This window comes from Anopheles bellator, chromosome 2 (assembly GCF_943735745.2).
Source record: "Anopheles bellator chromosome 2, idAnoBellAS_SP24_06.2, whole genome shotgun sequence".
Classification (NCBI taxonomy): Eukaryota; Metazoa; Arthropoda; class Insecta; order Diptera; family Culicidae; genus Anopheles; species Anopheles bellator.
The window spans coordinates 41,978,804-41,992,776 of record NC_071286.1 but is presented as its reverse complement, the minus strand read 5'-3'; the positions used below and the strand labels follow the sequence as shown (position 1 = coordinate 41,992,776).

The following is a 13,973-nucleotide window of genomic DNA, read 5'->3' as shown; positions in this document are numbered from 1 at the left end:
GAGCATCGCCGTTCGGCGAAGATCTACTCCGCTGGTTATATATTTTAAAGTTGAATATAGTAAATTCCTCACGTTTGTAGGGTTTATGGTACAGGGTGGCAACGTGAAAGTGATACACTTAATGTATGTCATAAGAATCTTTTTTTTCTCTCTTCTAGCTGTTTTGATAACATGTTACAGTAGTAAACTTACAATCTTAGTTCAACTGATGACGTTTTGCAAGTAGTAATGCTTGTTGATTTTCACGACCCGATCGATGAATAACAGTGGTAGTTTGACTTCCACCATATACACGATCATTTGGCTTCTTCAAAGTTGCCTTCAAAGTGAACAATTTTTGGTCTGAAAAAATTATGTTGTGAGCAGCGTGCGTCGTCCATCCGAGGAGCATCCGAGATCTGACAACTCTGTCGGCAATATTTTACAGAGATAATCCATGAATCCTCCGCTTCTTAAAAGGACTATATCCAAGATCCTTTTCGATTATGTTTTGCATGGAGGTGTGAAACATTTTCATATCATGTGCCATTTTTCTTCCGGAGCGGGCCGGATTGCGTCGAATACGCTCCTTCACCGCTTTGATTAGCGCTGAAGTCCGTACAGCCCGTTTTTTCCCCGGTTTCTTTTTGGGGACAACTGTACCAGTTTCCTCGAAACTTTTGATGGTGCTATACACAAATAATCTGGTCAAGTTCAGATTTGACAGCTTCCTCTTCATCTGAATGTTTATGAGGTTTTGAAGATGCAAGATCTTGCAGATCTTGATCTTGATCTTGCAGATCTTGCTTGCAAGATCGTCCTAGAAGGACCAAATTTGGTCACGTCATTTTTCAGGTGACCATCAACAATTGTGCAAGATTTGACTCGATTCGATTCATATCTTGTAGAGTAATCAATGTTTTAACAGTTCGTTTGTTTGGGAGGGGTAAGAAGGAGGGGGAAGGGGTTTCTAACCATGACGTTGCTCATCCTTGGCCCCTAAAACCCCTGTGTAGCAAATTTCGAGTCAATCGGTCCAGTAGTTTCGGAGTCTATAAACCGCACACAAAACGGAGCTTCATTTTTATAATATAGAAGGAGATGAATAAACTGTAAATATAGTACTTCTTTAAATAGTAAACAAAGATCGGACCTATTGCTGTAAAAATTAAAACGATGGGCACCTGAATGAGTGTATCACTTTCTTGTTGCCACTTTGTACATTCAAACTTTTTATCAGTGTTAGTCACATTTTTTGTCGGTTTTCGGTCCAAACTCGGCCTATTTTCAGTTCAAACTTGGTATTCATAGTTGCTACTGCAACTGTTCGAAACACTGATGACTTTCTCGAATATTTAAGACATTTTAATTTATAATTTCTTATTATATGAAAAAAATAATTTAATTGAGTTTTTGAACAAAACTAGTCGTGTATTAGATTAGTAAAATTCATTTGAGAAAACTCGCCTTTCGTTTGATGGTTTGAGATATATTTTCCATCCTTAAAACACCTTGTAATAGTGGAATGGATAACTTTTAATGGCTTTTAATCTGTGGTAGAATTCGTGGCGTTACGCTTTAAGAAACGATAATAATAACTCTTCACTGTTGAGTGTTGCTGCCATTCCGTATTCTATGAATGGCTCTTGACTCCAAGAGTATTGGTTAATGAACAGTACAAACCAATTATTAGCCGAGCGAGTGTAATGTTCGGTCTTGTATTGCTCCTTGTATGCTCCGAGTCGAGTTTAATGGTCCTCTGCTGGCCTGAGGCCTCTCCATTGTGCACCAGAGATTGCTCGGTATCCATTCCATAATTGTTGGATCGGTCGGAATGAGGCCGTAGAAGAAGAAATTAACTAGCATAATCACGCGCAAATTAGTTTCCGAGAGTAACATGAGCAGTCGTAGCTTTCACCCTCGGCAACACAAAACACTATCGCCCCACGGTTTTAATTGCTTTCAAAATCATGACTTCGGGAATTGGCTTCGGGAGCTCATCTCATCTCCTCATTCTGTCGAATAATCTTGAAGGTTTCGACGGCGAAATGTAATTACTCTTGGCTCTTGTCACAATCAAGAATCTGATGTCCGCAAGGTACCGCTATGTTAAAGAGTGTCTTAACTTCAAGTGATGATTTGTGATGATACTCAAGAAACTATTCGTTCAATGTTTGAACAAAACACTCAAAGAACCCGTTTCCCAAAGAACAGCTTCCTTTTTTTGCGATTCAAATGACTGAAATCCGTTTCCGAATATTGTCGTTTATGCCTAGACTTAGAATAGGCAAAAACAAGAACAAGAACATTTCTGCCAAATATTTGAAAGCATGTCATGGTCACGACTTGATATCAAAAATCGAATATGTTCTAGACATTGCCAATTCAGGGGGAGCCCACAGTCTTGACCATTTTTTTCTTAGAAGCATTTTATCGGAAAGGTTGTGACGAAGTGCGCACATCCAACGTTGGTGCTACGCGTATTTGACCAATTTATCTGACACCTCTGATCTTTGATCGCGCGCATATCGCGCCTGGACCGATGTTTTGGAGCCATCGGAGAGTATCGGGCGTAATTGCTTCAACCATCGCGCGTACCGCGTATTGGTCGTGGCATCAATCAGTACCCTCGTGGACATTCGAACCGAGCCAACCGAAGTGTAACGAAGATGCGCCTGTTGCGCAAACGTGTTCTATTCGCGGCGGCGGCGGACCACACGTCGGCCGTGGTGCGACGCAGCACCATGTTGTGGGGGGCCGCGTTAGTGCTGATGCTAAATCCCCACACGCGGTTAGTTAGCGCGGCCGATTCGATTTGCGAACGGATTGATTTCAACGATATCAACACCTGGAAGGTTCGACAGTGTTCCGGTGAGGTTCGCGAAATTTTCCGCCTGAAAACCTACGCCACCACGCCGGCGATACGGCCGTTCCGCGAGCGCAGCACCTACTTCCTGTCGAACGATGTGCGTGGCATTAGCTGCACCGAGTCCATCAATAGTTTCTATATGAACGGCTACACGGAAATACGGATGATTTATCAGCTGATGTTCAACAATCCGTGCTCGCTGACGCTGATGGTGTACGATTTGGATCAAACCGATCTGTTCGGTGATCCGCTGATGGCTCAGAACTGGACGACCCGTGCCGAAACGACCACGTGGAGTCTATTCGTGGGGCAGGTCGAGCGGGAAATCCGGCGGGCCCGAATAGAGGTGCAGGCGGACATGAGCGCGGAGGGGCTGCTGGCGATCGAATACATTACCGTCTTCAACCCGCTGGTAATGGAACAGTTCTGCATAATTTTGGATGAGTTCTACACCACTCCGGACTTCAGCACTGCCAGACCAACCACCGCTCCGGTATCTACGATACCACCAACAAGCCGACCGATAACAACAACGTCAACACAAAGGCCCACAACAACAACTCGGTCTACCACGGAGAGACCAACAACCACGACGATGAGAACTACAACAACCCAGCCAACAACAACAACTCGGTCTACCACGGAGAGTCCAACAACCACGACGATGAGAACTACAACAACTCAGCCAACAACAACAACTCGGTCTACCACGGAGAGACCAACAACCACGACGATGAGAACTACAACAACCCAGCCAACAACAACAACTCGGTCTACCACGGAGAGTCCAACAACCACAACAATCAGAACTACAACAACCCAGCCAACAACAACGACACGGTCTACCACGGAGAGACCAACAACCACGACGATGAGAACTACAACAACTCAGCCAACAACAACTGTCCGACCGACGTCAACAAGTACTATCGCCAGCACGACTAGAAGACGGCGCACGACGACGACGACGACAACCGAGACTCCTTCGGAGGAAACTTCAGCCACATATCCTCCTCCGCCCAGCACGACACTGGCAACGACCATCACGCCCGTCAGCTCTTCATCCACTGCCCTGCCGACCACAGTGGATCAACGTAGCACGACAAACCCTTCTACGGTCACCACCGGCTCCCCAACATCGCCGTCGTCGTCCTCATCGTCATCGTCGAACCAATATTCATCAACAATTGTCCCGAGCCCCACCACACTGCCCATCGTGGGCCGTGCGTCAGCCGCCGGCCTCTGGATAGCGCTGAGCGGTGTGTTCATGGTGCTGCTGGTCCTGACGTGCGCGGTATCACTCTATCTATACCTGGCCGGCCTCCAGCTGCACCGTGCCCTCGGCAGTGGTGAACGCTTTCTCCGCCTGCACCGAAGGAAGGCCACACATGGCGACCGGGAACGGCAGCACCACCCGCCAACGGCCGCCAACTCGCCGACCAACTTCGCGGCGGACGAACTGCTCTACAACCGCCATTTACAGCAGCAGCTCAAAACCCGGCTCCGACCGAAACACCACAGCGTCAGCAGCATTAGCAACAACAGCAGCAAGGCAATCCGTCAACAGTACCCCCGAATCAGTGTCAATCACCACCGTGGGACGGGGCCAGCCACAGCCAGTGCCGCCGGCGGGCCCACCACTACCACCACCAGACCCAGATTCCCCGAGCTGGAACCAATGGACGATATCGACGAAATCAAGTACAAGAATAGACTCAACAAGCTGTAGCAGCAGTGGCCGTGGCAGTGTAGTGTGTGGTGTGTGCCAAGAAGAAAAGTGGCAGAGATAAATTTGTCTTCCAATAATTTTCCTCACCGGCGGTGGGACGCGGCGACAGATAAACGAACAAAGGGCCAACAATGGGCCAGAAAGCAGAGGAAGGAACCGCCACCACACACCACATTTCCTTTCCGTGGTCTGGTGGTCTGTATGCGAATATGCGGGAAAAGTTAGTGATTAGATAAGATAGGAAGCCTTTGGCCTAGGAAACTGATAATGGCCCATTGTTATCAGTCGGTTTGTTTGTTGTTTCTTTTTTCATCTTTTAGAAAGACAAACATACAGCGCGCCCGTTCGAAGCCTACGTCTATATTCTTGGGCCAGGTTCGGAATCGATTACAAGGTGGCGTTTAGCAGCGTTTACTTTCGCCACCGTGAACACTACTGAGACTGAGGCGGACGGTGTCGCGACCACCGCGCCAGTTAACAGATCCGATATCGCTGAGTTCTTCCATTTGGTCCCAGCCAGCAGTCCTGCGCATGTCCTGCCGAACGAATGAACGAGTGACGCGGGGAAGTTTGAACCATTTCAAGGATTCGGCCGAGTTCACCGGGTGCGTGCAACAGTTAGATTCACGAGCTCGTGGCGTGAGTGCGCCACGATGAGTTATCGGGTTGGGTTGCCGTGTGAATTAGTGTCCATTGATAAGCAATTTGTATGTAAGGAGGGTTCAGCTGAGCGGAACAAAGAGAAAAGAGGCGCCATGTGACCGTTAAAACGTTATAGATAAATAAAACATTCTGTTGTGACGGGTGATTTGAATGATATTCGGACAAGTTCAGATGCCGAACCGAGTTTCCCGAGCTCTTTCAAGTGGTGAGTTGTTCCACTGCAGCGTACTAACCATCAGCTAATTCTTTAAGCCCCACTAGAATGTTTTGCGGAAAGTATGCCCCATAAATTCCGGAAAGTCGACCCGATTGGACCAATTTACGCACCTTTGCGCTCGCCATTAGGGTGATAATGATTCCTTAACAAGTTGCTCCGTTCCGTGTCGGTTGGACCAGGCCGACGATCGTCCGGAATCTGGAATCCGGAGAGCAAATTATCTTGGCTCCGTCCTGATTTCATCGTACAACTTTCACCATACGAGACCCAGACCACTTCACCGAGGGCCAGCCATCGAAAGTCGGGCTTAAAGTGAAGTTTACAGCGCCAACCGGGCGGCCCCCCAGTGCTTCAAGCGCTCAGTGATCGTACGGAGTGTGACGGTTCTTTTCTGGCCATAACTGCGGGACGTATGGGACATGTTTGGAAGAATTTGGGTCAAAACTTTTGTGTGTGACTATCGGAGTAATTAAATCAGCTACGAACACTCTGGCGCCGGTGCAAACTTCCTCCGGCCAACAACACTCGGTCGAAGATGACGCATAAGTTGCAGATAAAGATAGTCAAGCATCGCGCTTAGCATAATCCAAGATGGGTGTTAGTTTACCCCTTCGGCGTCACAATAATTCAAAGACACTGCCATTTCTGGCGAGTGCCCTTTGCTACCCAAGGTATTTCCGAACCGGCTCGTGGCTCTTCCGGCGAAAACTTTGTGCCCTACTCTACCTTCCGGGTGCGCCCGACCAAAGTGAAATAAAACTATTTCCTCAGAGGCGGATGGATTTTGTTTCTCTTGCTCTACGGCGGCGTGCGGTAAGTGCTTGGCATAGCTGAGGGCTCACTGAAAATGCGCACCTCGATCCTCCGTCGCCCCACCGATAAACTTTCCCGGCGGAAACTCCGAAATAGCTTAAATTATGAGCGACGAACATTTTTACCACTCCCCGGAGATACTCTAATTAGAGATGGATTCGGTTCGAGGGCGCAAGACCAGGAACTGGGACCAAAATCGGAGCCGCACAGCCGCCGTCGTCGTCGTCGTCGGTGCTGACTGCAGTGCCAGCGAAAGTTGGATAAGATTCTTGTTTAGGAACTTGAAGCGCTGCGGTGCTGCGTTGAGAGGATGTAAAAGTCGCCTAATGACAAACTTGGCCCGGGTTGGCCACCCAACGTTGCTCCAAAAAAACGGGGGAATAAGTTTATTAATTCCTTCCGGACGCTAACTTGGTTGATTGATTTTTTTGTGCGAAATACGTGAATTCCGAATCCTCGCACTGCGATGGCCGATTTTTTGCTCTTTTCAAGCGGCAAAGTTTTTCCTAATAGCAGCAGTGATAGGGTTCAGCAGTTAGGGATGGTAGGTTGGACATGGGCATGTTGGCATTTGTTCCATAACGTAGCACATGGGCTGAAAAATCCCGGGTTTATGAAAGAAAACGTGTTTTTTTTCTGTTGAAGCACATGTTGCCCCCGCTGATAGAGTAGTCGGCAACGCTCTTCGCTGTCAGCGCAGCTGGCCTGGGTTCGAATCCCGGGATCGGATTGTCGCTCATCCGGCCATGGTTTCGATTCCCAATACCGGCGCTGACAGAGGGGGGTTGGCGCGGGACCAACAACCCCGCCCGTAAAAACGAACTGTTACGGATAGCCCCAGGGATAATTGACATTAATATTGTCTCTGGTGCAGGTCAAGACCGCACAGCGGTTGTAGTGCCAAAGAAGAAGAAGAAGCACATGTTATTTTTCACTTGCTTTATTTTCGCTTGTTTAGTCGCTTTACAATTTGTGCTCATTTGACAATTAATCACTTTTCTTTGTTTGGTGCACTGGTTGCGACTAATAGATTGCTCTTCTCGCATATCGCAACCACTTCGATCTGCGGCCAACGTAATAATGATCGTAATAATTATGTGGTGGCCATGTGTGACCCTTTCTGCTAGGCTCATCATAATCCCTCCCGATCGTCGCGCGGCTGGCGTGATCCCGTTTTTGCTGAGCGCAATGTTTTTATCCCCTTCTACGATGCACGCTTCCTTCAGAAGACGCAGCTCTCAGGAGGTCCCAATGGGGTTCCGTTTGCAGTGTTTATACAAACACGCTTCTTTCTCAGAACAGAGGTTGTGCTGACACATTGTTTCCTTCCTAAGGTCTGTTTTCGAATTTCAATTTCAAATGTGTTGATAGTCATACCTTTAGTAAACATTCGACTTTCAGTGTTAACAGTTTCATCTTGGTACGCGGAGTTTATAGAAAGTTATGCTTAATGGAACTACAAAGAAGAAAAATAATTCTGTACACTCACGTCGATAACCGCACGTGGTCTGCTTTACAAATCTCAAAAACACAAAAATACGCTAAATCAACTACATATGCTGTGCTTCGCCGTTTTCGGGAACCCAATATGAAAGATCGAACGATTCGTGGTACTTGTCGTAGTAAAAAATACGACCGGCAGCTGAACTGGAAGGTTTTGGGATCAATCAAGACAAGAAACCTGTACGAGAAGGTTCTAGCGAGGTGCAAGGGATTCTTGCTTATGGACGATTAAACTTACGTGAAAATGGATCTTGGACAGCTTCCTGGACCAACGTTTTATGTTGCTGCGGCTTGGGGGATGTCCTCAACAAGTTCAAATTTGTATTCGCCAATAAATTTGCACGGGAACTAATGATCTGGCAAGGAATTTGCACCTGTGGACGGAAAGCAAGGTTTTCATCTCAACGCTGTTCGAGGAAGAATGCCTCGAAAAGCGAATACTATCATTTATTAAGACACACAAAGGTCCGGTTAAGTTTTTGCCTGATTGAGGAAACTGCCACTGCAGCAGGGAGGTAGTTAAGTAGTACCGTGAGGTGGATTTCATCGCAAAGGATATCAATCCACCAAATTACCCTAAACTCCGCCCAATCGAAAATTATTGGGTAACAATCAATAGGAAGTTGAAGAAGACTGAAAAGTTGATGCAAGATGCTGCAGATATGGCGAGAAATTGGAAAAAATAGCCGCGGAGGTGAACCAGAAGATTGTGTAGACAATGATGGCGCGCAATCCACAGAAAGTTCGTGATTTCATCCGACGACCAACTAAATAAATTTATACAATTTTTCTCTTCAAGTACAATAAAATACCTTCATTTTGACCACCAAGAATTGTTTTTCATCCATTGTTTTTTATACAGCAAAAGTAGTGTCACTATTAGCGCAATAACTCACAACTTTTGAGTAGATAATATCATGCAGTAAGTCTAACGTCACGTATAATGTCACGCCCGAGGCTTATCAGTTCATGTGTTAGCAATGTTGATGGCATCTTGTCGGTTTCCGATATAATACCAGATGCACTGCCATTGAAAATGACTAGCATTAGGTTTTTGCAAAGTGAACTTCACGCCGTGCATGTCTCGCGTCTGTTTTCAAACAGAAAGGTGCATTCATATTTACACTCCGCAATTGGTCCAAGCACACTGTGAAGTACTTTCCACGTTTCTGGCGCGCTTTCAAATTAAAATGTGCCACCTGAATGTTTGAGTGAAGGGCGCAAAAAATACGTAAATTACAAAACACCAGGAGTGCTGTTTTCGAGAACGGGCTGCCAGGGATGGCAATGAATTTTTCACGTGCCGTGCTAATGAGATTTTTTTGGCACACGAAACCGACGTCGTGCTTGAAGCTTTCACGGTAAGCTGTTCCACGGCGACATAGCGATCTAAAGTATTTCATTTCAAAGACGACGCCATCGTGAGGCATCTTTCGTACACGGGCTAAGTAAGTGTTTCTGTGTGCTTAACAATTAATGTCTTAATGGCTAGGGTAAACTCCTGCTCCTTGTCCAACATATCCAAACGGATCGTATGAATCTAATGAACAGAGTTCAGTTCGCAGTGTTTTTGTTTAAGCTGTTCAAAAAAATAGATAAAAATTCTCTTATGCATTCGCAGGCCGAAAGCCCAAATGATTTAGTTAACCTGCAAATCGTCCCGCCTCAAGCGACACGGATGTTTGATGTAGGAACTTCGAGTGTGAATGCGATTAAACAAAACGGTTGTTTGCACTCTTTCGCCACATCGCTCCCCAAACGGCGTTCTTATGCTGCCCCAAGATCCCATGGCCCACTTCGTATGTTCGGACGCATCCTTAGCATCCTTCGGTGGCATCGGAACCTTTCAACCACTCAATTTATCTCCATTTGTTTCTACCAACCGCAAACTGATTCGACGCACGCTCAACAACCCGACCGCGTACCGGCGTACGGGACTGATACGAAAAGCAATATGCTCGAGAGATAAGTAAACTCTTTTCCCGGCCGCCCGTCCACCCACAAACCGTTGCGTTGGCACCGCCGGCATCAATCTTCGGATATTTGGGGCCCGTTGCGAGCATCGCGAAACGCACGAACGAAACCCCCCCCGGATGGCGAAAACCCTTTTCCCCACCGCCAGCACCGGGATCCGGGAGGCCGGGAAATGCCATCGGAAGCAGTAATAACTTAGCGGGAAACGCGCCACCACTTGGGATAAGGGTTGGAAAAATCTTCCATCGGCTGTTATGTTATCTGTCGAAATTTTTAACGCCTTCCGTCACGAAAACTGTCGGAAGACTTGCCCTAGACTTGCTTTACCCCGCCCCCGGGTTTCCTTATCTTTCGCTTTCCTCGAAAACCCATTTCTTTCCTATCGAGTGGTTTTGCCTCACTTTTTTTTTCTTTCGTACTCCAAGGAGATTTTCCGGCGGGCGCGAAACGCGACCGGCCGTGATTTAGGTTAAAGTTTACCGAACGGATTTCTCCGGTGCGCGGGCGAATGGGGTGAAAATCGAAAATCTTATCAAATCGTCAAATCACATTCGCTCAACCGACCGCATCCCCCGCAGCGTACCACCGAAGAGCGAAGAGAGCAATAAAATCCGGCCCTCGGCGCTAGGAAGTAACGGAGTCGGGAAAAGATATGATTCAAGCATGATTTGTTTACTGTGCACGCGAAGAAACATTTACAAGTGTTTGCAACAAAAGAGAGGAAAAGAACGACGGAAGAAAGAGCGACAATTCTTGGTGTTGGTGGAGCATTCGCGCCCGGAAACACTAACAAAACATTCACCAACCACAAACAGCCAAGGCCGCCAAGCAACCAGAGTAGCTGGATGATGAACGGGGCTTTGGCTGGGAAATCTTGAGCACTTTCAAGCGAATCTCTCGAAGCGAACTCCAGCACAGCGAAGCTTTGAAAGCCTCGTTCAGGGTTCAGGGCTTCTATTTTAGCTGGCAAGTATATTCAATTTCTCAGTTCATTACGTGCATAAACCCGGTTTTGCCGCCACGCTCTCGAGCATGATACACTTACGCGCGGGTTTACGGTTTGGCGTATCCGTGGTTTGTGGCGCAAAATAAATAGGCTCAAATTGAAAAGTTTGGTTTTGCTTTTGCTATAGGATACGATAGCGGATTGTAAATCGTTGAATTTAAGTTTGTAACAGAGTTTTACCACATGTTAAACAAATGTCTAACAATGCGATGCAGTCAAATCGTAAAGATTTATATATAAGGCTAGATACATAAGATAGGTTGCTGAACATTAATTAAGAAAGCCTGCATTAGAAGAGTGATAAATTACTTAGTCAAATCCACCGGTTCGTAACATAGCCTTTCTTAGGGCCCAGAATCGGCACTCGTGCTTTCATAAATTACAAACACACTTGTCGGTATCTGATACCCAGCGAGAGCCACAGGCATTGCTAAGCCACCACGCTCGTCTCCGGTCGGGAAACGTGCAAATGAACTGTGCTTACAACGTGCGTTCAGTCGTCTCAGTCTCTACCCGGCGAACGCCGCAACATAAGGGCTTCTCACATAATAAAACCGAGATGATGCTGGTTACATGTGCTAGGACAGCTTTAATTAACTATACCCTCCGCTGCGTGCAGTATGCACCGAATGCCGCCGGTGCATCTGTTGCATCCCGGCCCATTGTCATCGGGACTGTTGTTCTTCTGAACCTCAACAACTCCGGAATATGCATATGCGGGGATGTGTCTGCCGTAAGCTTTTATGTCCATTGAGGGGATTACGATGTAGCTCGAGTTCCGAGCCAGCACCCACCATTCGCACAACGGCCAGCTTTCTTGTTGTTGATCCCAACGGTTCTGGGTGACGACGAACTGCATCATCCCCCCGAAGCGACCTTCGACACCGACCCCGAATGGTTGTTTTGCTCCCGAGAGCTCCTCGATCGTTCTTTTCGCCATCGTCCGAACTCTGTTCAAGCTGGACGTCAAGCTGGGTAGCACATAAACGGATTTATGCAGTCAATTTTCAACTCGGACTCACTGGCTGGGACTGGTACCGACACTGCCGACACACAAGTGCGACGTCTTGTCGGGTGGACAAACACAGCTTTTGGCTCTCCAGAATTCATAGACACAGCTTGTGATAAGGACCCCCAGCCACGTCGTGTGTAATATGGTTTTGAACAATTTAAAAGACATTCGCTTAATTAACAGCTACTACTCCTCCCGAGATGAGCCATCCACAAGACGAAAGGGCTCGCTCCGGACGATCGGGTGAACTTGCACAATGCTGCCGATGACCCGCTTGACCATACCGAAAATAGACCGCTCGAATCGAAGCGCCACAGCGGTTCGAAAATGAATGCGGCACCGAAATTAGTGACCCCAGCTGGGCATCCGATACGATGCCGGGGGTCCCGTGAGAAGTATGATTTATAGGACAAATTTTGCCATCCAAATAATACCCTCTCCATCATTATTAATTGCATTTCAAGTGCAAGCCGATAGCCGACACCCCTCCGAAGGCCTGCAGCGAACGACCGTTACGGGGCAAGTTTGATTTTAATTAAAATCGACGGTCCTTCGGCAAAGCATTTCATTGGGCCCATAACAAAATACCCGCCAACTCGTACTATGACACCTCTGGGTTGCTGGAGCTGCAAACGCCCAGAGTGGTCAAATTAAATTGCTGCGCTTAGAGATTTCCCCGCGGTTCCCGGAGATGCCACTGGTGAAGAGCTAATGGCATCAAACTTAATAATAGTCCCAATTACGATTGTAATTTACTTCCAGCTAAACTATTAAAATTTAAGTTTAATATCAACCTCGTCAGTTTGAAGTAGACCACCAAGTCCAGCGGCGTTGGATACTTTTCACCTCTCTTTCATTGCATTTTGCGAATAATGTTCCAACTTTCACGTACCTATGGTTAAACTCAAATCTTTATCGTTTGAAATGGTCCCAATGATGGTTCCAAAGCGACAAACGTTTCTGGTTTAAGCCATTCTTGAAAATGTTTTAAAAATAAAATTAATGACACCGTAATTAGTTCCAAGCGTGCGAGTTTATTACAGATTCACAGAACAGACAGTGCCTTTTAGCATTTTATTTTTGTGGATGAGTACACTTAGTTTATTCGTCCAGCATCGGGATGGTGCACTCGCATGTCCCCTTGTTGCATGTTCCGACTTCAAAGTGCTTAGCATGGCACCTCATTTCGCAGGCCTTGGCAGTCTGCTTGTTATCCGAATCACACACGTCGGCATGGATTCCACCGATCAACGAGCACAGCGCGATCACAAAGAACAGGAAGAAGTACGAGAGTTTCATCTTGACAGAGGAACCGTTGCTAGTTGTAGCTACCTTGCAAATAGTACTATCCTTTGGCAAGTTCCTTAATTTATAGCGTAATCTCTAGATGGGGTATGCGTTGGTTTCTCCACGTTTCTTGCCAATATTTGTAACATCGGCGTGGCCTCGTTCAGGAACATTCTGTTGATCCAAGTGCAACGAGCTGGTGAGTAAACATTCGCCATCCATCATATTTTGCAGAAACAAAAAAAACTTCGTCAAAATACCCAATGGAAATTCTCAGACTGGTCGGTGATGATACCATCAGCATTCCGTCATTGGTTTTAGTCCATGGTTGTGGTTGTGGTCCATGGTTTTAGACGCCCTTAGAGATCAGCAGTGGTCCAGATAAAGGTAAAAAGCATCTCAGAACAGATAATGAAAGACCAGTATGGGGTAGATTAAAATAAGAGTCCCTTAAAACATTACAATTGATCGAATTGCTGATCGATTTCTCAAACTATCGACCAGATCGATTGAAGATCTAATAAAGATTGACAACTTGGTGATAAGAAAAAGTATTGCGGAAAGCGACTAGAATTTCTAAGTCATCATTTGCCACGTTCTCTTAAGCATTCGCCTATAAGTTTAATGCGAAAACATTGTTTCGCTTCAATTCTCTATTATCAATTTATCAATAGAATGAAAAAATCATGATCATTTAATAGTGCCGAGTTATGATAATTGAAAATGATAAGCTTTTTGTTTCACCATCTTTTAATATCTCTTAGTCGTGTTTATCAAACGATTTTTCTTTTATTATAATATGCATGAAGATGCATAACGATTCTCTTTTTAAAAAAGAAATAAATCCAGCTGTATGATATTTGTTGTTGCGGTTTATTGCTGTTTATTGACCTTTCTTAAGACCTTATTCTACGGGAATAT

General features: G+C 46.2%; 1 protein-coding gene across 1 annotated transcript; it reads left to right on the top strand.

Annotated features, from left to right (window-relative positions):
• The first annotated feature begins 2,648 nt into the window (after positions 1 to 2,648).
• LOC131207551 (mucin-6-like) lies at positions 2,649 to 4,577 on the top strand. Its single transcript, XM_058200169.1, has one exon. It carries the CDS (start codon positions 2,649 to 2,651, stop codon positions 4,575 to 4,577), a length of 1,929 nt encoding a protein of 642 aa, XP_058056152.1.
• The last annotated feature ends 9,396 nt before the right edge of the window (positions 4,578 to 13,973 follow it).

Bases quoted from the DNA above. Each gene is read 5' to 3' on its own strand.
- LOC131207551 (XM_058200169.1), top strand. From the start codon at position 2,649: ATGCGCCTGTTGCGCAAACGTGTTCTATTCGCGGCGGCGGCGGACCAC.